The sequence below is a fragment of the Lutjanus erythropterus genome, chromosome 14, assembly GCF_056507025.1.
Source record: "Lutjanus erythropterus isolate fLutEry1 chromosome 14, fLutEry1.hap2, whole genome shotgun sequence".
Classification (NCBI taxonomy): Eukaryota; Metazoa; Chordata; class Actinopteri; order Lutjaniformes; family Lutjanidae; genus Lutjanus; species Lutjanus erythropterus.
Genome location: NC_139330.1, coordinates 27825821 through 27851821, shown reverse-complemented (window position 1 = coordinate 27851821; position 26001 = coordinate 27825821). Strand labels below are relative to the sequence as shown.

Below are 26001 nucleotides of genomic sequence, written 5' to 3'. Positions count from 1 at the left end.
TTTGACAGAGTTACAGGTAACTCTTCATGATTACTACATAATACTATAAACTGTACAGCCCAGTCTCATGCTTAAGTATGCAATAGACCCACCAATCCACTAGAGGATATCATCTCATCTCATTTGCTACGTTTACACGTACACTAATTTACCACTATTGTTCAGGATATTACAGTATTCTGATTGATCTGTATTTGATACAGGTTGTGCTGAATTAGGCTTAACTCTGAATGGAGCATTTTCCCATTAAGACGTGGGATATGCTTAGGAACGTTCTTTGTACCTATATATATACAGCCAATTCAGAATATGCTCCTCAGTTGGGGTTCTTATTGCAGTTTGTGAGTCTTGGCTGTTTATAGTCACCTATGTGCTGTCAACAAACCAACTAGTCAACATTTTGCAAGGCTGGGGTAAAGATGCTTGCACAAAACAAAAAATTCAAAATTTCTGGTCGGAGGAAGAGAAATACCTACTTTTTAATAATGAAAGTTTTGATATCGACAGGTGTTTAGATATGCGCAAATACCACAATACGCAAATACTTTTAAAGACTGTGATTACATGAATGAAAAAGGGTGGCTGTATTTGCATTGTCTAAAAATTCCCATTATGGTGCAAAGAAACAAAGTATGCACAACTGCATGGAATATCAGGGGGAATATTCATTGTTATCAACCATGTAAACAGTTTGGTAGCAATATTGTCTTTTTCAGAATAAGAAAACTGGAATATTATGTGCATGTAAACATAGTCATTGTTACGTTTTGGCTCATCTATGTATGACAGTGCAGTTACCAGCCGGAGGTCATAATAAATGATGGGAGCACAGGATGAATGTATCACAAAGCACAGTGACAGCTAAAAACTGACCTGTGAACAAATCTCACAGGTCACAGGGTTTTTTTTTTTTCTGGATAAAAAGTAACACAACATTATTTCTCAACCAATTTTAATTAGTCGTGTTATATTCTAAGGTTTAATATCTACACAGAATTAAAAAAAGTGTTTTTTTTCTAAGTTACTCCGGGTAGATCATGACCCCTTGAATAAAAAATGACTCATCGAAATCAGTCAAGACTAAGTCTAAGTATTTTTTTATCCTGAAAGAACGCAACTCTGCTGTTTATATGTATTTGTTCACAGGCCAGTCTTAACCTGTCCGATATAGCGGAAACCCTGAAGTATGATCCAAAGGCCAATGCAGCATCTATGTGTATTTGTCCATGATATAATGAGCAATTGATTCCACGTGGAGAGAAGGTTGAGGTGGAGTACAAATTACAAAGTTATTCATCATTCATCATTTAGAAGAATGCAGAACAATAAAAAGAAGAGAGAATATTAATGTCAACAGAAACATCATTCATAGCACCGTAGCAGTTTTTAGACAACCAAAGGACAGCCTCTTGCTGTAAGCAAGCACAGATTTTCCTTATTTCATGCATATATTTGAATTTTTGGCTTGACACATTTTCAGTTTTAGACAGACTTTGTATGTAAATATACAAAGACACACAGCAAGAAGTAATGAGCCTTCCTTTCATCATGTCGCACTGCTGTCACTGTGATACCTTCCCTTTCTCAAGACTTTTTCCTGCATATGCATACATGAGCTCAGTCAGAATCCTTCTTAATATGTACATTGCAAAGACCTGGTGTAACTGTTACTGATAATAGTGGTTCCAAAGGAAGCCTGGTCCTTGGTAAAAACAAAAAATGGCACTTTACACACGGAGAAGAATTAGTCTCAATAGTGGTAATGTTTCATGATGCACAAATAAAGACAAGATTTACTAATGTAATTGTGAGTAATGGATGGTCTGCATTTTCCACAAACCAACCAACCAAATTAAGAAAATGTGAAACAATTTTACAGATAAATAAAGCATACAGATACAGATACATACAGATAACCAAAAATCATATTTAACTAATTTATTTTTAGACTTGCTGTGCATATAAATGCTTGAATTTTTTTTTTCATTTAATTATAGACTGTTGAAAGTGTTTGTGTGGATCATTTGATGTGTGGATTGGGTTACTTTTGTGTGCAGTTTTGAGACTCTTTCAGACTCTCTTTCAGCCTCTGATCCACCACAAATGCATGCTTCGTTTAAGTGCTGCATGGAAAACTTAGACACTTGGCTTTTCAGTGCATTCACATTGAATTACAAAGTGGAAAAGATGTTTTTTGCAAAACATACAGTAGCACATAACCTTTTGATAGACAGAGGGAGTAGATAAGCTTGTCTATAGGTGTTAGGAAAAATTGCCTCTGCATAACAAGAACTAGAGTTAAACTTTTAAATATTTATTACCTTAAATTGCTGCTAAATCATTTTACACATTTGTAAATCTTGTTTTTATTTATTTTCTTTTAGTGTAACCAACAGAGATTTAGCCATGAGAATTATGAATTAAAGCTGATGGTAATGTGATTAATTCAACCTTATAAAAATCTCGAATAAAGCTGATTATTAAAGAGTTTTGTATCAGAAGAGCTGGTTGCTGTTCACTACCTTATGTAACCATGAGTTTTTTCCTTTGTAGCCATTTGTCATAACTCAGTTTAGATGTCCAGGAGTCACTGTAACTGGTTGCTATGACAACTGCTCTGTGGTGTGACATCCCTGTAAAGTAGCTGGTGTCAGTTTGCGTTTGCATCACTTTAGTGCCACATTACATTAGACTGAATAGATCTCTTGTCAAAGCTCACGTCTCGGTGTGTTAGCCAACTCTGCAGAAGTCATTTCACGTTCCTCCCTCCACAGGTGGTGTCACTGTTACAGAGAATACGGGCTGCAGAGTGACCCGCTCTTTGGTTAAAAGGGTAACAAAAGAAAAACAAGTGACAGGAGAGAGTTTCAGAGAATTAAAGATATGAGACAGTTTTGTACACGTGAGGGCAATGTTTGCTGGAAGGTACCGCTTTTCTCTTTCATTCTTTTTCTGGTTGAAAAATAAATACTGGAGGCTTTTTTTTTTACAACACAGATAAAAAAATTTCATTAATTAGGAAGTAATTAGGAAATGGGACAGGAGCTTGTGCATACTGTATTTGGCCCTGGCCTCTCTGCAGTCTTTGCAACAGGCTGTATATGAGACTTTGTTGAATATGTACAGTAAGTCTGGATTTCCCTTCTTCTCGCAGCCTCCACTGAGGTCCTCTTCTCCTTTGATGTGGGTAATGGTCCGTTGGAGGTCCGTGTGAATGCCGGCGTCCCGCTAAATGACAACAGGTGGCATCGCATTCAGGCCGAGCGTAACGTCAAAGAGGCGTCGCTTCGCCTCGACGAGCTCCCTGCTGCCACGCAGGAGGCTCCTGCTGATGGACACATCCACCTGCAACTCAACAGTCAGTTATTTATAGGTATGTTCGTATGACTGAAATGCATTTCAAAACTGCCTTATAGAGCTCAGCAAAGAATATTGTGATATACAAACATCAACCCAAACCTCTGAAAAAGTTGGAACCTTGTGTAAATGATTTGCAAGTACTACCTAAGGTGGTCGTCTGTCCAGGGTCTCTGTTGTTATATTTTGTGCCTCATAATGCACCACACATTTTCAATGGGACACAGCAGGCAGGCCAGTCTAGTACCTGAACTCTTTTACAACAAAGGCACGCTGTTGTAACGTATGTTTTGGCATTGTCTTGCTGAAATAAGCAAGGATGTCCCAGAAAAAGACGTCTGGATGGCAGCATATGTTGCTCCAAAACCTTCAGCATTAATAGGGCCTTCACAAATGTGACAGTTACCCATGATTCCATGGGCATTAACACACACCAATACCATTACAGATTCTGGCCATTGTGCTTTGCAATGTGGATGTGGGTGGTCGTTTTTCCTCTTTAGCCCACAATTCGAAATGTGGACTGGTCAGAGCACAGCACACTTTTCCACTTATTCCATCTCAGATGAGCTCGGGCTCAGATAAGTCTGCAGTGTTTGTGCATGTTGTTGATGGATGGCTTTCCCTTTGCTTGGCAGAATCTTAATTTGCATTTGTAGATTAAGCAGCAAACTGTTTACTGACCATGCTTTTTGTGTTTCCAAGCCCATGTAGTATCTTGTATACAAATCATACACATCATATGGGTGTATGATACAGTTTTGAATGTGGTGCTGCTTACAGGGTCAAAGGTCATGGGCATCCAATGTTAGTTTGCAGCTTATGGGCAGAGATTTCTCTAGATTTTCTGAATCTTTTAAATGATATTATGGATTATAGACAGTGAAATCCCTATTCCTTGCAACTGTGCATTGAGAGACATTGCTCTTAAACTGTTGGACTGTTTGCCAACACAGTTTTTCACAAAGTGGTAACTTCACCCCATCCATGCTTGTGAACGACTGAGCCTTCAAAGATGCCCCTTTGACAACCAATCATGGTACTATCATCTGTTACCTGTTCACCTTTGGAATTTTTGTTGCAAACAGGTGTTTTTTGTTGCCCCTGTCCCAACTGGTTTGTAACATTCACATCACCTCTTTGTCCATACATATGAATTCTGTTTGTAAGACACATGAGTGGTCATGGCTAAGTTTTCAGTCACCTCTCCTCCATGAGAACTATGTCATGTCTCTCATTATTGATGAGCGTTGGTGTTAGTGACTTTTAGTGACTTTTTCTCCTTGTATACTTCAGGACCTCTTGAATTGTTAAATCATGTACTGTCTCTGCCTTCCTATCACTTTCTGTCTTTCTTTCTTTCATTCTATCCTTCTCTCACCCACATACCACACAAAAAAAACTGACTTGTACGGTACATTTTCTTTGACCCCAGGGTGGCTGGTGGTTTTACATCTTTGTCTCTTCTGCAGATAGTGACAGAAACCAAACCCTTCAGCAAAAGTCTGCACTAAAGCTCTGCTTCCCACCCTAGTTCAGACTGTATGAGGAACATATCACAGTGCTGTCTCTGGTTATTGATCCACGCTGAAAGTGACAGCTTTAAATGAGATCAATAAGCCTTGTTCCTAAACCTGAACATTGTAAGGGATACAGGCTGAGCTTATGGAAGTAAAGCTTTTCTATAGACTTAATCGACTGACAGAAAATCCTCACAAATTGATAAAAAATATACTGAGGATGATACAGTGAAACGTTGTGTTTGTAGTGGTCAGTTTCCTTGCAGTAACCTTGGTACAGTATTTGAACCCAGTCCATTAGTTAAGGCAGTCCCTTCCTGACAGCTCCTGATGAAACTCCAGTCCCTGATATGAACCTCATCAACTTGGCAGTCCTGGAAAGCTGTTTATCTCATCATAACAGTCTTGAGGTTGCCAGTTTGGCACTCTTAGACAATTATAATGTTGCAGAGGCTGAACTCTGAGGACAGTTGGAGGGTGTAATACGAGAAGTTGGAAAACAATAACTTTTGGAGTTTAAATTCTGCCCTAGAAAGGGGGAAAAAAAAAAGTTTTGCTGTCACAGTCAGCCAGGCGGGCAGGACAAGCAGGCTGTCAGCGGGATTGACAGCTCGCCAGCTTTCCAGACATCAACAATCAGCAGGTGCTCGGCTGGCAAACAGACAGCCAGCAAAAAGTCAACTCCTTGAATTTCTCAGGTGCCAGTTTGACTGTTTCACTGTATTTCATCATCTCATCACTTAATAAAAATATCAGTATGAGCATGGTGACAAATTTTTGGGAGGTGCACAGGATGTTCAGCTGTTAATATTAAAATCAGGTATCAGTCAGTGTCACTCTCCAATTTTGATCACAGAGATTGCTTTCTATTCATTTCTGTACAGTACAAAAAAATGTTGAACATCATGTCTTCATTTATTTTTTATCGAGTTAAAGGTACAATCAGCTTTGTCCAAGATGTTCCTAAATGCACCAGAAAGATAGTTGATGATAGTTGATAGACGAGAGTCTCATTCCCAGGGCAACAAACACTGATGTTTTCGGTTGGTTAAGAATCCAGAGCAGGAAATACAGGCAGAAGGCCGAGTTTCTGCAAGTACAGCTGTGAGGTGCTAAAAAATGCAAAAACTATAGAGATTATGTGATGCTTACACAGGAATATGAGGAAAGAGAAAAGTAAAGGAGAACATACAAGATCCTTTGTGTGTTGTATCTTCAGGTGGCACGGCGTCCAGGCAGAAGGGCTTTCGGGGGTGCATTCGCTCTCTGCAGCTGAACGGTGTCACCCTGGACCTGGAGGAGAGAGCGAAGATCACCCCAGGGGTTCAGGCAGGATGTCCAGGCCACTGCAGCAGCTACGGCTCCCTCTGCAAGAACCAGGGCCACTGTGTGGAGAGAACCAAGAGCTTCTCCTGCGACTGTGGCCCATCTGCTTACACTGGAGCCTTCTGCGACAGAGGTTTGTCACCGTGCCATCATGATGAGATGAGATGCACTACCTAATGTTAGCTGACTTTCTGATGACTAAAAGGACAAGTGAAGAAGAAATAGCCAAACTGAAAAGAGTGATGTAGTGTAGGTCCATTAGAAAAATTCTGATAAGCAGATTTGTCATCTGTTGCAATCTACAGCCTCATCACAAGATGCCACCAAATCCTACACACACGTTATAAACATTTCCCCAAAATTTAGCCTGACATATTTGGTACCTTTGGAAACTTTGGGGTCTTCACAAAAATCCAAAGTAAAGGTCTCTGAGTTTAAATGACATTTGGCTGCACAAGCCAAGTTTGTAATGAGAGTAAGGACCTGTTTCTACGAATGTTTTTCTGTTGTTTTTTCCCGGCTGAAAACGCTGTGCTTCCAAAGCGCTGAGGCTGGTTTGTATAATATAAAATATCAATGGAAGTAATGGTTAATTTATGTTGCTGAAGCATGTAGAGAGAAAGGATGGATCCACTGATCTATGTGGGTTCATGAGATTTTATGGGCAAGGAAACATCTTATTGAGTACCATTGTTTGTTCCAGAGCTGAAGTTGGACAGAGTCTGGATCCCTTGATCCAGTGCAGAGCAGGACACAGTTTAGTAGCATCTTTGTCCCACCCCTCCTCCAACCGTGACCTGACCGCTGGGTAAAAAGTGACAGTGCCAAGCGCAACATGTTACCCAAAGTCGAACATTTTTCAACTCCAGAAGATAAATGCCAAATAAATGTTCAGCACTCAGAGCAGAAGAGACTCTCAGCACCTCCTCACGCTGCTGGCATTTGTAGCGTAGTGTGAATATGCAGCTTTCCAACTGGAAACAATTCAAAAAATATACTTCCCTCAAGAAAAAACACTTTGGTGGACACAGCCTCTTAATGAGGTTCAGGTTAAGCTGGTGCCATGTAAGTAAGTAAGTAATCAGTTCCTGGTTAAATGCAGATTTGAACCATGAAGCAGCAGCTGACCTCCAACATGGCCGCCTGACTATGTGATACAGTGCAGCACCTGCCAGTGGGCCATAAATAGAACACACACACACACTTAGAGATAAAAGTAGAGACAATACACACTAAAGAGGTCACACACACAAACAAACTAAAGTCCTGGAGCTACACGTACACACAGTTATACACACATATACTATATATACAGGAGCCCTACATTTACACTGCACCACTGTGTCCTCAGCACATCACATCCTCATTATACACAGCTGCTAATCATCTTGTTCCCGTGGGAAACTTGATATAGAGTATATCCTGAGGCCATTTATATAGCCTGTGGTTGGCTGATAATTCATCTTATTTTTGACGTTTCTCTTCTATGTTCGTATTTTTGTAGCCTGAATGCTTCAAGATCTTTCAAATTCGTATTGTTACAGCTTGTGCAACTACTTAAAGGGATAGTTTGCCCAAAAATGAAAATGCAGTCATTATCTACTCACCCTCCTGCCGATTGAAGGTCAAACTTAGTTTTTCAGTCCACAGAACACTGCTAGAGTTTCGCAGGAAAACAGCGTTGCAGAATCTACCAAACAATTGATGTGAATGGTGACCAGTTTTCAAACTCTGTGATCCTCCTGCTCATCCGTGACTACATGTTGCTACTTTTCTGTTTGATTATGAAGGTGACACTACCTTTTAGAGTATAAAGGCTGCAATATAGTATATAGTTGAGTATTTATAGCCTAGTAGCTTAGAAAATATAATAGATCTAAGACGAAACTTTACAATTGCATATATCTACTCCTTCAGCACAAGGCACAGCACCCTGGCTATGTCAGTAGACTGAATATTTCAGAGCTGTGGTCAGGGACAAAGATTCTAACTTGTCCAAACCTCAGACAAAGTCAGACAAAGGATCATTGAAGGGGATGCATACCGTCTATAATGATGCAGGCAATGAGGTTAATATACTGCAATATAGCTTTCTGAAATCCTCAGGATTGAAGACGACATCCTGATTTTTAGTGCAGAAAACAGCAACATTTTAGCCTTTTAAAATCATTTAATACTAAAATGGAAAGCAAGTTGTGTGTATATTTTTGACCAAACATTTCCGACAAATGTTTCTTGTCCTATTGTCTGTAAAGTAACACTGGCCAGGCATCCCGATGGCGACATTCTAACAGATGTTGCATCTCATAATGTTGTTTTAGGACCACACTATTACTTGCTTACACCCAATTTTCACATGAATGTGGAGTCCTGGCGTCATGGTAACGCAGCCTCATATGTATTCAGTAATTAACAAGCCCAGCTGTGCTGTCTGTTGGAGCTCCACAGGTAGATCTGCGGCAGAAATCAAACTCTGATATATGACTGTGTCATAATTAGCAGCCAAATTTTGTATTGTTCTTTTCACCTGTCAGCCGTGTTTCTGCAGCTGCTTTTTCTCAGGCTCACTAATTAGGTGTTGTCAGCGCAGCTGAAGTGCTATACATACAGTACATTAGTAGTTACTGAGATGCAGTGTGAAGACATGAAGATATACTCATTCAAATGTAAATGCAAATCATGCTGTCATACTGAAACATATGCTGATGTGTCAAAGTGAATCATTAAGTGGGTGTTACTGAGCCTAATTACCAAGAAAAATAACATTGTATACCAAACTTTTAAAAGTAAAACACACAGGATTGTTTATAAATGCACTGTTCAAAGTTGGCCTCCTCCCCAGCTAAGCAAGTGAGAGGGAGAGACATATAGAGTGAAGTAAGAGAGGGAGCTTATGATTGTACGCTAGTTGGACTGTAATACTAATTTTTGAAGGCACAATTGGTACATATTGCTCCTTTAAGTCAAAATTAAAAGACCAAAATCACTAAAACACAGTAAAACAAGGCAAATTACAACTTACTGTATGTACAAAATAAGTGCTTACCATACAGCTAAAAATGAGACAGGTTTGTTATTAAACCTTTGGACATAATCTGTCTCCCTGCAGAGGTTTCAGCCAGCTTCAAGTCAGGAACATCCGTCAGCTACACCCTCAAGGAGCCGGTGTTGAACGAGCTGAACAGGAGCAGCGGCGGCCTGCCCTCCTCCATCTACTCTGACATGACACTGAGAGCTGAAAACATCTCCCTGAGCTTCAGGACCAGCCAGAGTCCCGCTCTGCTGCTCTACGTCGGTTCCTACCACAGAGAGTACCTGGCTCTGCTGCTGAACAAGCACGGTGAGCACTCAGATCATTTTACCTGGAATGTCTTTCTAACAAGCAACACTTATTTCTCTCAGCTGATGATTACTCAGTTTTATTTAGGAGGCTTTTGTTTCTTCCTCTATTTTACCAAGTAAACAAGCTTCACACTGCTGCTGCGCTTTTACAGGCAAGATAGGGCTGACTGACTGATTCCTACTTGGAGAAAACCGCAGTAGACAAAGCAGTAAATAATGTGAACTATATATAATTGCAATTGATCTGAGTTCTGAAAAGTTTTGTTCATCAAACTTTAAACCATAATCAAAATTATGATCGATCAAAGACCAAGGTCTTTTGCGTGGGACTTCACATTCAATGCCAGAGTCCCAATGGCAAAGATAAAATAGTTCAAAAAAGTTGGTAAAAACTGAGGGCTGTAATCTTAACTCTGACAGATCGTAGGAGGGCACTGGGTTTGAGTACAAGTATCCAATGTTGCTTCATGCCAATTTGTAACTGCAGGGTTGAGTGCTGTATTTATTGTATTAAAATAAAACTTTGGGTCTGTGGGCATATTTGAAGATGATAGTAGAAAAAAATACTTATTTCTCTCTGCTTTGACACTCTGTTGGTATTCAGCCAGACAGTATCTCAGATGCTGGTAATAATACGCTTGGAGTTTTTCTTTCTTCTCTTTAATCTCTGCTCTTCTGCATTCCTGCCTAACAACACAAGTTACAGAGTTAAACGAGGGCTGAGCTTTGATTTATGCTTTGTGAAGGGCAGCTCAGTTGAGAATTTTGGTGCAAGTGTAACAGAATTTGCATGAAAAGAAAATATTTTGATGTATGAAAACATCCCAGTTTGATTTTATGCGTTTCAAGTTGTGGTGCTTTGTAGAAAGGCATAATGTAACACCTGTCAACTTTTCAGATAATGAAAATGAAATTACACAGAAGTCAAAACTCATGTTTTGTCAAAAATGGGTTAAAAACACACATTACATAACAGATTAGCCAGCATTTCTGACATCATAAGGTATGTGACATATCTCAACATATGACAACATAAAAAAGAGAATGTATTAACTTCAGTTATCCCTTGTCAGAAAAATAAAATAAGTCATGTAAAATAAATGTAACAAGGGCTGCATAAATACCCTCATAAACAAATGAGAAAGGAAGTTTTGTTTTTCTCTATGTATGTCTTTCTAAAAATCCATCCACTGAAATGGCATCAGAATGCTCAAAAACTAACTTGGAATAGTCAGTGATTTTACTGTGCATCAGTGGAAATGATTCAGGAAGACACAGCCATACTGTATTCACCCTGCTGCAAACTGACAAGAGATACAGAAGTATCCGCTCTGTACTACCAGACTTCAGAACAGCTTCTTTTCCTAGGCTATGAGACTAGACTATAATTCATCCTCCACACTAACAATGTTTTGTAATCTGATAACACTGTAGTTAAACTCTGGATAGAAAACACTGAGTTAGGATTAGGTAAAGATCATAGTTTGGGTTAAAATCACTCTCACAAGATCTTTTGCCCTTGTAGACATGACACATGCTTGCATGTTTGCTTTACGCCCCAACATGACTAAATTCACCCATGAGCTAAATTTAATGCAGACTAATACTGATAGATGTTTCTATTATTTTGTTCACCCCATTTATATCAGTGAGGATTAAATAATCGAAACACCTCCCTGTGTAACAATACAGTTAAACAGAAACCCAAACTACAGTCTCCAAAATGACCATAAAGTTTAATCAACACCTCCCTAAAACATTATAGTCATCATGAAGGGGGGGTTTTATTGTAGGACTGTTGTATTAGACTGCATCAGTTTCTGATAAACTGGCACTAATTAAAGAAACAACCTGACATTTTGATATCCAACACCTTATTACAATAGCAGGCTTTATTGCAAGCAGTTAGAGGGTTTTATTGCATTTTTGTGTTAGTCATCAGCTTTTACATTACATCCCTACTGATCAACAATACCCTAAAGATACTGCAGTGTGCCCACAGTCAAGACATCATGCCGGTTTAAATCATCCATAGCTTATTCCTCTTTTCTTCACGCAAACTTTCTATCATCCTTCTCCTCCAACTCTTTCTGCTTTCCTCATTATTCCTCTCATCCGGTTCTCCTCTCCTCTGCTGCCATTCACTTCACTGTTTAATCAACTTGTCATGAGTTCAGCCAGAAGTGGAGTGACTTGAATTGGAAAGGACAAAGAAGCCTGATAAACCTATTATGAGCAGGATCCCACCAACACTGGCTGTAAATAGACTGTGAATAGGCTGCTTTAATAACCCAGACTTGAGGAAGCTGATGGCCAGCAGGTCATTAGAGTTACTGTGATGATCAGGTAGTCGGCAGGTAGCTGCATTAAAACTGAAGCACCCCATTAGAACTCTGGAACAGGTTTGTTTTGGTGATAAAACTCAGTGAGCAGCTATGAAAGAAGCTGTAACTGCGCCTGTAGAAGTGTCACCTTAACGCTTTAAATGGGAAATGTATGTACTTTCCACAGATTTGGTGTCATTTTCATAACTTTAAAGGATTCTATATTTTTCTTATTGTCAAAAACCTTGTGAAAAGGCCAAAAGTACCAATGAATGTATCTTCTAACAAGCTTTGTCTGTGGTGCCAAAGCCTGATTTATCTTATTCCTCTGTGCCATATGCTTCCATCGCTGTCCAAAAACTATTAAAAACTCATTAATGAGCCCATACTGGAAATTACCTTTTTAGAAAGCAAAAGAAAGTATATATTTATGACCCTTCTTTTTAAAGATTTACCCAACAGGCTCGGGACCAGAAAAGTATTGAGAGATAGATTAACGTATGTATTTTTAAATGGAATTTCTTTCCAATAAAAAAATAAATAATGCCTGCTTTAAAATATAATTCTGGTAGTTTTTGTTTGTCTAAATCTGGGAAAATCTTGTGGTTTTGTTACAGTTACATTACTGTTGTGTTTCACTGCATCTATGAGAGACACTTTTTGAAATGTTCCTTATTTATACCTTCCTCTTATATCAAAGACACAGAGCTGAAAGCAATCCAGATGCTAAATAACTGAAAATCAAACCTATATGGCAAATAAATCAACAATATGAATGGTTATCATAAAATATATTATAATTTGATTGTTTTTTGTATTAAAGTGGGTGTTTTGGGTTGTTTTTTAGCAGCTGACTCACATTTCAGGGACCTTATTTATCGCCTGTGTGTGTGTGCACAGTTTTGTGCTGTGCACTCATTTCTATGCACAGCATCTAATTTATCAACTGCAATTCTATCTCTATTCCAAGAGTGGTATAATTGTCTGCAAAACAATCCTTTAATTATAGATATTTTCTAAACTATTGCTGCTGAACACATGTATTTCTGTTTGTATTTGGAAAACAAACTCATCATTAAAATTATACCGTTACAGTTTTTCCTGATTTGACTCATTTTTTGAAGCAATCTGTAAAATCCTCTAAACAGTAGGTACAACTGTCACAACTGTTTCATGTGACGTTACAACTCTATTATGCAAAAGATAGTAACTTATCCAAATCATTCATTTATGCTTCAAAATGCTTCATGCTTCTTCAAATCTTTACTTGACCTTCACATAAAGTGAATCATCTGTCAATCATTTATTCCGTTAGACAACCCAACTTGTGCAAGTTTCAATCAACAAACTGTTTAGCTTAATGTAATTTCATTTATTACTGTGGTGACTTCAGGTTCTCAGCTACAAGATGTTAGTGGACCATAAGCTGGAAATTATGCAACTGAAACAGTAGCACCTTTTCAATCATTTTGATGTATTATTATAGCTACCGTAACCTGAAAGCGCAGGACAGAACCGGGGGACTGTCAACCTAAATTACTACAAAGAAATTCTCCGACGTTTTAGACTCACCAGTTGAAACTCCAGTTCTTGAGACTTGAAGTCTTCAGTATGAAACCCTGATCTTGTTAACAACTGTTGAAGGGTGAAAAGTTTAGCCATCAGCAGCTTCTCACCACCTACAAGCTTGCTGACAATCTCCATGTTAGTGGCGTCTGTCAGCCCTGTAGTCACCTCCTGTGACTTGTTAATCGTGGTTATTACGTCGTGAACACCCCTGCAAGACTGTCTCTCTTCTCCTCCAATAAGTATGTAACAAAAGGCAAGTGTTAAAAATAATTAGCAGGGCTGAAAAACATGAATTATGCATGACTTGAGTGCTTGGAAAAACTTTTCACTCATTCTATCTGCTGCTCTAGCTCTTTCTGCCTCAATTGAATACATAAAAATTCTTCTATCAGACCGAGGGCTCGCCAGGATTACATGCAGTTACAGTTATTACCCAGGATATCCTCATATGAATTTCTGTAGTGCCTTAACCCTATGCACGAGCCATTATGCAACTGCAATGGAAAATGCGTTTTCCAGTCTTCTCCTCTGTGTCTTATCAGCCACACAGCCTGCAGACATTATATGGTATTCATGTGAATGGAATGAAATGATCCATCTTAAGGGATGTGAAAATCATATAAATTAATTTGATTCTGTATACCATTATTGGCAGCACTTGGCACAATAATGAATTCTTTTTGAATCAGTATTAAACTACTATTGCCCTGGAAAATTCATATACATATTATTACTTTTAAATAAATTGCCATTAAAGTAGTAGACAATAGGTATGAAAATATTTGAAGAAATTTTCTGCGGCCCTGCTTTTGCTGTGAGTAATTTGGTGGCTTTTTAGCAATTTATGAAACTAAAATGTTTTTTTAGAAATTGAAATCTTGAATATTAAAAGTGAGGACAATACTTGACTTCTGTGGCATTCATCAGTACTTTTGTACTTCCTGTTTGTCCTTTGGTAAGATCAAAGGCCTGCTTTAGGCCTGCTTCATGAAAACACAGAAGATAAATGTTATACAACTGTTTATTCATTTAATAATTTTAAATGTTGACACATGTTCAGGTTACCAAGACAGATTTATTAAAATGTGTGCCATTCAGATTAGAGCAAAATGATCAAATCCACTTCATATACAAGTACACACCGCTGTCAGTATCCTAAAGAGATATGTGATACATCTAACACCCCGGTTCATCATTTAACCAGTATTAAGGCTGGATTACTCCCAAATGGATGCATACATGGACCATTCACTTCCCAATTAACATCACAGCTCATTCAGATTACTAACAGATCATCTGTACTCATGTGCGCATCAAGGCACTATGTCCACATCCGTTGTCCTTCCTCAAAAGGTAAAAATCCATTAAAATAACATCCAGATATTATGTGATGTACAGAATGTTGAACATGGTGCTATGTTGGGGATGGGATGGAGGGTGGGTGTACAGCCTAGCTTTCTTTGCTTCTTTTCTCCAAGTTTAATATTACCTGTCAAATATCTTGCTTGGTTCGCACATGGAACATCAGTATGATGCCCTTATATGGATTTATAGAGGGCATTTCCATATGCTAATTCAAAGAACAAATGCAGTTCATCCACATACTCATACTCAGGTGAGTAATAACAGACTTTGCTTTCAGCGCATGTTTCAGGAATCCCATGTAGGATTTTCTTATTTTCTTGTTAATGCTTTGTTTAAGAACAAGTATAAGAGAAAAATACGGGGAAAACCATGCATGAGGCCCAGTGTTTCTGCTTATGTATGGGCCATTATACACAAGATTTTCTTATATACTAAAAGGCTGGTTTTGAAAAAAAGATTAAAGTAAAAAAGTTTATTTGTTCATTTGGAAGTCTTTTTCTGTGTGAGTCAGTGTTGTGTTTTGTTGATTTGTGTGCGCAGACAAGCTGGAGGTGAGGTACAGACTGGACAGCAGCAAAGATGCCGAGATCCTGAGGAGCAAAGTGAGGAACCTCGCCAACGGACAGCTGCATGCTGTCACCATCAGCAGACTGGCAGATGCTGTGTCTGTGCAGGTAACACGCACACACACAACAGACGGAAATATCTCTCCCAGTCAGAACTGAACCTTGAGTCACCCTGGTTTCCCAGCATCCTCTCTGTCAGTCGGCTTCAGCAGCCAGGCGGCAGGAACTGGAAGAAAGACTCATAGATAATAAAGGCTGAGCTGCAATAAAACATGATGGTGGCAGTACAGAAACACTTCGCAAAGTGCTTTTTTTCAAATTTGGACATGACATGAGTCTTCAAGCCCCTCTCCCTTACAGCCAATCAAAACCAAGCATACCATGCCTAAATTGGTAGTCTTAGAGATGTAGTCTCTGGAAAGGCACAATGGGTGTGACTTAACTACAAACATAGTGTAAACGAGTACACTCAAATAGTAGGGACAGGTCTCTTTAGCTTGTGAAAAGGCTTAATATGCAAGATCACAAAATCACACAAGAATTCATCTTGCCAGACTTAAAGTTATATGTTTGTGTCCACACCAAAAGTGGTGCAGCCAGTCAGCATCTTAGAAGGAACTACTGGCAGCTGCGGGTGTTGTTTTAGGTTTGACAGTGAGAAGTGTCCAAGGAAGCGTCTTGTCTTGATCAAACAATGAAAGCTCCTGAAGAGGTTAGCGTAGATACTGTGATAGCATCTGTAATATGAGAACTGGAGAGAATGTCTTCATTGAAAGAATATCAAAGAACAACACTGAAGGCTTTTAACAATGGAAACTATGTTTCTGCTCTTCTCCCAACCGGCTTCAGCAAGAGTTTGATCTGATTGGTCGAAGTCAGCCCATGTTAGACAGATGGCTCATCCAATCAGCTGCCAAGTCTTCAGTGAAAGTGCCTGTCCTTTTCCAAACAGCTTCTAAGGACCACTTCTCACATGGTTCTGTGTAACAAACCATCTGGTGTGTCAGGTTACATGTCTTAATGATAATGTTGCACTTTATGCTGATGATACGCATCTGTACCTTCAACTGTGTTACCATGTACAAAAATCAGACCTGTTCCTTACTGTATTCATAAAATTTGAATTCAAATATCTGAGCTCAGATTACTGTGACAACTTATTCATTCAACAACTTCCCCAAATCAAATGACAAAATATGTTGTTTGTCCCTCTCTAAAAGGACACGGAGAAGAGGTGGTTTCTGATCAGACAGTAGGACAGAAGGACGTCAATATTTATTTGTCCCATCAAAAAACTGTATAAACCTTTTTTTTAAAGTGATAACACTATGATCAGGTTTGGTTAGATTTAGACACAAGTAACAGGAAAACATTGTGGTTTGAAACATTCTTGACATTACTGGATTAGTCTCCAAAAAAACTTTAGGTTTAGGGCAAGAGCTTGGTTTAAGTTAAAATAAATACTTCTTTAAGGTTTGGGAAAAGTCGTGTTTTAAGTTAAAATGACAATTGACATTTGTCTGCATGGTTACAATAATCATATGTTTAAATGAGAAATATGTAAGACCGTAAGGTTCAAATATGAGTACTGCAGTCCAAATAGCGAGCTGGAGCTATTGAGTGTAAATTACATTAATTTTAACTCTAATAAATATGTAACAGTCAAACAAATACAGATGTTCCTGACTGAAATGGAAATTCCATAATCTTTTTATGATTTAGTACATTAAATATATTACCTATTTCTCATTCAAGGCTATGTAATGCTCATGGTTAAAAGACAGCGTGGGCTGGAAACGGTCTTCTGTATTAAAGTCTGATGTGATGTGCCTTGACTTTCTTCTTTGTTACTTTCATACAGCCACTAGACAGCTTTGTCACTTGAATGGCGTTTTTTGGCACTAACTGAAACAACATTGCATCCTTTCGCTTTTGTATTGTATGGTTGTTTTTCAGGCTTTGACAAACATCATGCAATCGTGAGGAAAAGCAGAGAAACAAAAGAATTTTCACTGACTGGAACACAGTCTTTGCAAATTACTAACATTTTCAGTTGCGCAATCAGTTTTATGCTTTGAAGTATTTACCTTTCTGTGATGTCAAGGTGTTTTCTTTTTGAAGTTTGAAGTGAAACCTTTTATTTTCCTTCAGATTGACCAGAACACCAAAGAGGACTTCAATCTGACATGTGATGTAGAATTCAATGCAATCAGATCGCTGGTTCTTGGCAGAGTGCAGGGTAAGTCAGACGGCTACAATAACCCAGACAAGGCCTTTCAGGCTGCAGAGCACTCAGACAGACTGATTTCAGAGGTGTTCTGCCTTACCAGACAAAGAGACATCGGAAACCTTCATCATGATATATCCTCAGAACAGCTTTTTTCTATAGGATATAGCAGGTAAGGAACAAACAGAGAAAAACATACATGCCTGGCACTCTCAACACTCAGACGATGTCGTATTCAGATCGCTAGTCTTTCTGACTACTGAGGGTAACTTACCTCAAGATAGTTAGTAGACTGTATATTAGACTGGGTTTATATACTTTTCAACTAATCTTGTGTTTTTTGACTTCATCTGATTGTGACCAGTTCTTCTGGTGTCAGCTGACTATAATAAACTGACACTAATAAATTGTGCTGTGTCAGGTATCTATCAGATAGTCTATCCTTACTTTTTATGTTCAGTCTTGGGTTGTCTGCACCCGTTGCACTTGTCACGGACACTGGGACTGGTCACTTAAATGTTGTTTTGGGACACTCGCAGAAACAACATTGCACCCTGTTACTGCGTTCACCTGCACCTAGTGGTCAACAAATCTGACACCAGTGTAGGGTAATACTATGTTTAAATCAAAGTTGTTACTCAAAGTTATCTTGATGTGGATGTGGCAAATTTCATGGCAGCTCACCCAGTCGTTGTTGAGACATTGCAGCAGGTTCTCATCCCAGCTTGTCTACCACCGGTACGCTTTTGCAGCTGTATGAGATGCTGCTAGAAAGAATCTTTAACACATGATTAATGTTGTGAAATGATCGCAGTTTGAGCAGGTTGAGGCAGCTTGGTTACAACTTTTATTAATGCTTTGGTTTCAAGTGGATTGAAGCCTGGCCTCCTGGGTGAAAGTCCTCTGTTTGTTGGACCCAACCAACCACCCCACCTCCTCCTGACGCAGACTTTCTCAGTCTTCATACTATGTCCAAAGCTCGGTTCGTTGCATGTAGCCGGGTACCCTGTGTGTCGGTATGAGTCGCAGAGCTGTGTGACAAAACATTAGTGTTTGACCACTTGGGAAAGAGAACGTGCTACACATTTTACTCAAAACTACTAATGTTGAGGAAAGGTCAGGGGATCCCCAGAGTCAGCATTATTCATCCTGTGGGCACAAGAGATATCTGTTGAAAATAAAATTTAAATCTATCCAGTAGTTGTTGAGATACTTCAGTTGGGACCAAAAAGGTGATCATTTGATGGATGTTGTTGGTGATATGATTGCCTCCTTCAGGATGCCCTCCAGTGTGGCTTGACCATATGACTCTACCTCTAACTTAAACCACAAGGATATCATACAGTGCATAATGAAAGTGAAAAATTTGACGGTACAGATATTCAGACTTTATTCAGACTTTCTTTATCGCTACAACATTGCTCTGAATATAATGCAACTAAATGATGCATTCACAATGTGCTCTTGTGTATTCTCATGCCCCGACAACTTTTCAAACTTTCCAGACAGGACATTCACTGCTAGACGAATAAAAATCATAAGACCTTCAAGGATGTTCTCTTGTGAGGTTATAGGCGCTTCAGTGATGCTACCTCATACATATTGCATCATCTACTGACCGATAATCCAGTGCCACTTGGGTATGATGACAAAAAACTGTAGTAGAACTACTGTACAGTTTTGAACAATGAAGCTGTTCCAACTCAGGCTCCTTGGGCAAACACAGACAAAATACACATCAGGCTACTCTGATAAAAAAAAAAGTTTGATGACTATTTGGAGGAGAAAAAGACTGCTGATTTGGCTATTGCATTAAATGAAATCTGACTACACCGGGGGGAGTCAATCTGTCTCCTCATGAAAGACTCTTCTACCAAAACACCTCAGCTCTTGTGTTTTTTCTCCCTGGTGCGCTGGTTAAACAGATCAGACATCTAACAGAGACATAGCATCACCGTAATTTACTTTGTCATGACCTAGTTATGTACTTTTTGAACAGCGCCTTCAGAGACAGAATAAGAAATAGGTTGTTAATAAGATGAGAAGCTGTGGGACTTCTCACACTCAGGTGTAACACTGCAAACCCACTATAAAAAGTTATGCTTGTCGTTATCAGCATAATGTGATTCAGCACTGATATATGGGTTATAAATAAGACCAGTATGAAAAAGTTCAAGTGATACATGTTATATTCAGGTCTGTGTGACTGATGATACCAGTCATATCACATCCATAGAGGGGTTGGTAGTATATAACTTTAAACATAATAATAACATATACATATTTCTTAATGCATTGGTATTGGATCAGTACGTTGCTACATGAGGGGTAGGGTTAGTAAGATAAGATTAAAGGCAACTTCACAAGTTTGTCAAAGTCCCCTAGCAAGAAAAATGACACACTGTGCCTTTAAATGTACGATTAAACCTGATGCTCTGTCTCTTTTTCTCCAGACTCTGGTGAGTTGGACCCGGAGCTGTCTCGGCTTGCCTCTCTGGGTTTTACAGGCTGTCTGTCTGCTGTCCTGTTTAACTCCGTCAGCCCTCTGAAAGCTGCCCTGCTCCACCCGGGCACCAGCCCCGTCATTGTTACCGGCCCGCTGGTCCCGTCTGTTTGTGGTTCCACTTCAGCCAATCCCTACGCAGCGGAAACCACACACCACTTATCAGGTCAGAGGAGACTTGTCTGATTTCTTTATTGGCACTGTGACCACCTCAGGCTTCCGTTATCAAGTGCCTCATATCCAGATATGATTTAACACACATGTAGCTTTATCTACGTCTTCATTGGCCACATGATAAATCTAATTGTTGCTTTTGCTGTTTTCCACTTTCTGAGAATACAAACTAAATTGGACGATGGGTCCTCCAAAATGTTGAATGTTGTTGAATGATACACAATCGATGCTTGCTTGCTGAAAAGAAAATTGCTCGTATCAGCACTCATAGTCTAGTCTGGTCAAGTTGGTCCACAGAAAGGTTTGATTTGGTCCACCAGATGTTTCCAGTGAAAAAAGGTAGGTAAAATCTTCTATTTAAAAGGAAGTATATATGTTCTTTTCTGGGCTTTTCATTTTTTTTCCTTAGTATAACCAGGCAAGTCATTCAAATGAAAAAGCCCACTCAGCTGTTAGCAAAAAGCAGTGACGTAGGTTACAGCATTGATGCCCTCCCCTCCACTTCTTCAAGCAACTTCATCATGCAGAAAGCTTCGTCAGGTCAAGTGGGATTTTTTTTTTCCAAAAGGCTTGGGAAAATAGTATTTGATAAGCATACATACTTTGCAAAATTTTATTGTGTGGACTTGAATACACAAGTAATGGGAAGCAACAGAATTATATAAAAACCTCAAAAAAATGGACCTTCCCTCTAAGTATGTAGTATCACCAAAACAACCGAATCTATTATTTTCTATGGACAAGCCCGACATCAGCGGTGGCAGGCACACGCCTGTGCGCATCACCATGCCACCACGCGGGACTTCACACCACTGTATTTTTCCCAGCATCACCAGACCAGAAAAAAATGCCCTTTCACCTCAAGAAAGAGCTGTTTAGTCCTTCGATACAATGATTCCCTTGCAGCTCCTCTCTCCCTCTGCATGCATGGCAGCTCACCTTCCTCTCCTCGTCTCTGTCTCTCATGTGTGTAGAACAATGGAGAGCCTCCTCTCATACACTGTTTGTCTTGACTCAGTTTGACTCGACTTGTCCGCCCAACGCAACTGAGGTGTGTTTTTGAGCTTATATGCAGTTGTCTTAAGTGAAGTGGCTGACACTGGACATTTCACCTCCTATAAATTCCTCAACAGAAACGTGTTGTCAGTTATGTAAACGTTTCCATTATAAAGCAGCAAACTCAGGAAGTGTTGTTTTCATCAGCAGTAACTTAACAGGACTCCCATCAACTGAAAGCAAACATGAAGAAACGGTGAAATAAAGCAGAAACCTGAAAGTACACACAGCGACACAGACGACAAACTGGTCTTCAAACCACCTATATTCATTTGGAAAGTACAAATGACTGAGATCTGAACACACAGACACTTCTATAGGCAACTTTCTCTTTGCTCTTCCGCACAAACAGGAGTTCAGTCTGACAACACGTTTGTTTGAGGGGAGAGATGGAGGGTCGGAGATGCTGAGGTCAGGCAATATCCCAAGCCCTGTATCCTGAATGAGCGTGAGAGACTGCGGCACTTCCCATGTGTGTACATGATGGCACATGACACACGTCACATGACACACCAGCACGCCAGTGGTGTGTTGTAGCCTTGGCCACCATCAAATTTCTACTTTCAGGAAAAACTTTGGGCATCACCGGTCTATAAAACATGATGTGCTCCAGCCACTAATGCAAGACAAGACTTGTTAGTTCTTCTCCAAGCTGACACTCAAATATCAGTCAATTGCTGCTATGGGAAATGATCCAGAGGCTTGAAACTTTGACTCTTTATGTCCCAAAATGTTTTTCATCATCTTTAAACACTGAAGATGTTTTCGCACAATAGCTGCAGTTTCATCATAGATCATTTTTACTTGCACATAAGAGAGGAATTCAAACTTCAATTTGATTGCAACACTAGTCAAACAAAAGTTTTCAGTTTTCTCAGTCTCAGCATGACTCGGCATTCTCTCAACTTTTTTTCTTTGGTTTATAATAGAAAATCTGTCTGTAAATGTGTGATTAATCATGCTTCCTTTTCCACTCTAGACTTCCCAGTCTAAAACAAACTGAGGCATGCCTTACACAGTTCCTTGGAATGCTGGAAATGAATCTAAAACTTATCTTTTGGAGAATTCTCAGCAATACTGTAAAAAAATCAGATGTGTAGTTTATGAGGCAGTTTGTTTGGAGGTATGTTTCCTAGATATGTTCTCACCTGGGTGCAGTTTTCTCATTCTAATGAGTGAGAGGATAGTGGCCCAAACTACAGGCTTCACAATCATTCTTCAAAAACTTGTGTGACCTCACAGACAATACAGTCCCATATTGAAGGTGTAAGTGTATAATTAGAGCACCCACATTCTCAAATGGCTCAAATTAATGTTATTGAGGTTATTGTAGGTGGTACTGTCCAGTGTCACTTAACAATGGGACCCTTGGGTCTCTAATAGTGTAATGGTACTGGGTTAATGGCCTCTAGATGAGGTAATTAATTTAGACGAGGGAGAGAGTTTCTTTTGCCAGTTCTGTGCCATGTGGTCACACAGATTTCTGTGCAGATGTGTTGTGGTATCCAGCATGCGTTATCTGCGCAGAAGGGAGGCCTGTATATGAATCCTGTTTGCCTCTGTATGTCTCATCTAAGCATCCCTCTGCAGCACCTGTCTCCCTTTCTATTCTTCATGTCATCGACGACCTCCTTGCTCCTCTCCTTTTTACTTTCAGTCGAATCTTTTCACTTTCATTTCTCGTTTTTCTTTCTCATCGCTCTTTTTATTCCCCTGTGATCCTTCCTTCTGCGCCCGTCCTCTCATCTCTGTCTCTCCTCTCTGTTTCCTTTGTGTCTCCGTGCTGCAGGCCAGTCTGGATCAGTGGGAACAGGTCAGCCTTTAGTGAATACCATCAGGAGTGACTCAGCTCTAATTGGAGGTATTGTAGCAGCAACGTTTTTCACTCTCTCACTTGCTTCTGTCATCAATCAATATCAGTTAAGATGCAGTTTATAACTTGTTCTCCTACCAGGTCCTTTTTACTGCTATACTCATATATAATATTACACATTTCACTGTACTGTATTTATTTGAGTTTTGTGGAGTACTTTCATTTGTTCTGAAATATTCACTGGTTTTCAACAGGAGCAGTTTCATTAAATTTGCATGCTGTGTAGCAATTTGAATGAAAACAGCGTGGCTGTGTCTGAGCACACAAAGGAAACCACAAATAATTAGAATACAAATGATTTCATGCTCCACTTTTTTTTTTTTATTGCTAACGTCGGTGCAAAGACCTTCTAATAGCTAAAATTGCCCCAGGAGCCTGGAGAAAATGAGCTGACTGCACCGCTAATGATGGAGCGAAATCAATCTAATGCTTTCTTGCAGCCTGTTGGGCCACTGACCAGTTGTTTTTAAGTAGGAGTTTTGTTTCCTAATGTGATGTTTCATCTCCAATTTGTTTCTTCCGTTCTAATCTGTCCCATTTGAAAACAAAGACACAGAGCATTCACTCCCGCTGACATGTTTTTTAACCTTACATCACACACTGTGGTGGAAAACAGGGCAGAACGGAGGAGAAAAAAAATTGAATTACTGCCTCACAGTTGAATGTGTCCACCAACCAATCAAGTTACAGTTTATATCCATGTCTGTCCGCGTTCAAAGTGAAGACTCTGAAGGAGTTTAATACAAAACTTACCACTATATTAACCTGTATCTTTGAAGGGATTTAATAAAAGGTTTTAGTCTTGTATTTGTATCTAATTTAAGCCAATTTTGTAGATTTTTTTTCACCCTGAAGAAAGAGGCTTTCTCGACTTTTGCATAAATCTGAGTCATGATATTTCAGCCCAGTGTCACGGCAGATCATGAAATTGTCACAAGATGTGAGCGGGAAGCCAGGTTCTGTTTTGAATGAGAGAAGAAAATCAAGAAAATGGATTTGTGATTGAAACATAGCAGTAATACAGCAGAAAATACAGAAAACGAATGAAAAAGAAAGTGAAAACAGAGCCAACAAAATACTGTCAGAATCAGGAAGAATATATTTTAATGGGATTTACCTCAGTGAGCTGAGAATGATGGCACAGCACTGCATTGTACTTCTTTATGCATTATTTTCTCCCAAAATGTAAAAAAAAATATTTCAGAGGGGCTACATTATTGATAAAGTTTAAGATCCACTGTTTTAAGGATGTAGTTATTTGAACCAAAACCACAATCTTTTCCTAAACTTTTTGGTGACTAAACCTGAAAGTCTAACTGTACATTATATATTTATTATTGTTAACGTAACCATGGAATGAGAACAACAGTGGATACATAAATTAATTTGGAAGTCATACTGAGTGTCATGAAAAAATGGAAAATTCGGGTAGTCGTGCAGCAGTGTAGCAGTGTAGATGAAGAATGATGATGAAGAAGTTTTAGAAATCCCCCCCCCCCCCCCAAAACTTCATCCTCAACTAGTCATGAAAAGAATTTTCCATGCACGTCTTGCAATATATTTAATAGCTGCGCAAACCACCGCCGCCTACAACACTGCCACTGCTTTTTCATTATTACAACCTCCTACCTCCTTCCTCCTCTTCTTTAAGGGTAACGTTTCACTGTGAGCGGCGCCCCCTAGTGGATGTATTGCTTAACATTAATGCCAAAGTAAAGGACACATGGAAGCATGTGGGCAGTGATGGTTACTTCATTTGAAATGTGTCTATCTTTGTACATAATTGAGGCATAAATGAACCTTTACAAAAGCTGCTGTGAGACTGTTGGATGTTTGTTTTACTGACCTGACTGCATGCTCTCTGAAGCCCCTCACATAGGTCTAAAATGTGAGTAAAAAAAGCTCCACATTCTCGCCGCTGAACCGCTGTAACTTTTTCCATTTCTCTTCTCTGCAGGTGTGATAGCGGTGGTGATCTTTGTGACCGTGTCTGCACTAGCCATAATGGCCAGAGTGCTCTACAGGAGGAAAGGGACGTGTCAGAGCCAGGAAGTAAAAACAGTAAAAGCTGAAGACAGCCCGGAGCTGGCGTTCAGCGGCTCACAGAACGGTCGCAGCGAGAACCAGAAAGAGTATTTTATTTAGGTGGGGGCTCGACCCGCCGCTGACCTGAACAGTGTCAGGGCTGAGGAGACGGACAGAGACAGAGATGCCTTGTCAAGCCTCAGTGCTTTACACTACAAACTGAGCCCGAGCAGCGGCTCGACGAGACAGGAAGACACAAACAGAACGATGCACTCATGTTCTGTCTTTGGTTTGGTTTTGTTTTTGCTTCTGTGTTTGTTTTTTTGTAAAGACTGTATAAAGATGCACAAGAGCAAAGTGTTAAATTTATAAAGTCAATACTGTCAGTAGAACAATTGTAAATATTTAATGATGTAAATCTTAAAATTATGACTTTATATCAATCAGTCTTTTCTCTGTCTTATTGAAGTGATTGAAATGATGAAATGAAGGACTGTATTTTTCATGGAGTTGAAAGTTAAAACAGCTTTTGTTTTTTTGTTTGTTTGTTTTTGTTTGAGGTGATTTAAATACATTTTCCAACATGGAAATTGTGAGAAAATAATTGTATTTCTAATGTAATTGAGTGAGTGAGCCTATTAATTAATTTTCCAGTTGTTTTGATGTTTGTTTGTTTGTTTGTTTACACCTACTCTCTGACCTGTGGGAAAGCAAATTGTATCCGTTCACATTGAACATTTCTCATTTTCCCAGAAAGTCTTTGCATTTTATCCA

The 26001-nt window shown here is 39.3% G+C and overlaps 1 protein-coding gene across 1 annotated transcript in view; it reads left to right on the top strand.

The window, feature by feature from the left end:
• Positions 1 to 25734, top strand: part of LOC146315687 (contactin-associated protein-like 4) — a 78943-nt gene extending 53209 nt beyond the window's left edge. The window contains exons 17-24 of the mRNA XM_084736561.1: positions 3155 to 3373; positions 6097 to 6336; positions 9313 to 9543; positions 15344 to 15477; positions 17521 to 17608; positions 20050 to 20265; positions 23119 to 23190; positions 25160 to 25734. Of these exons, the coding sequence (XP_084592687.1) occupies positions 3155 to 3373; positions 6097 to 6336; positions 9313 to 9543; positions 15344 to 15477; positions 17521 to 17608; positions 20050 to 20265; positions 23119 to 23190; positions 25160 to 25347 (1388 nt within the window). The 3' untranslated portion in view covers positions 25348 to 25734. The remainder of the gene's footprint in view (positions 1 to 3154; positions 3374 to 6096; positions 6337 to 9312; positions 9544 to 15343; positions 15478 to 17520; positions 17609 to 20049; positions 20266 to 23118; positions 23191 to 25159) is intronic.
• The last annotated feature ends 267 nt before the right edge of the window (positions 25735 to 26001 follow it).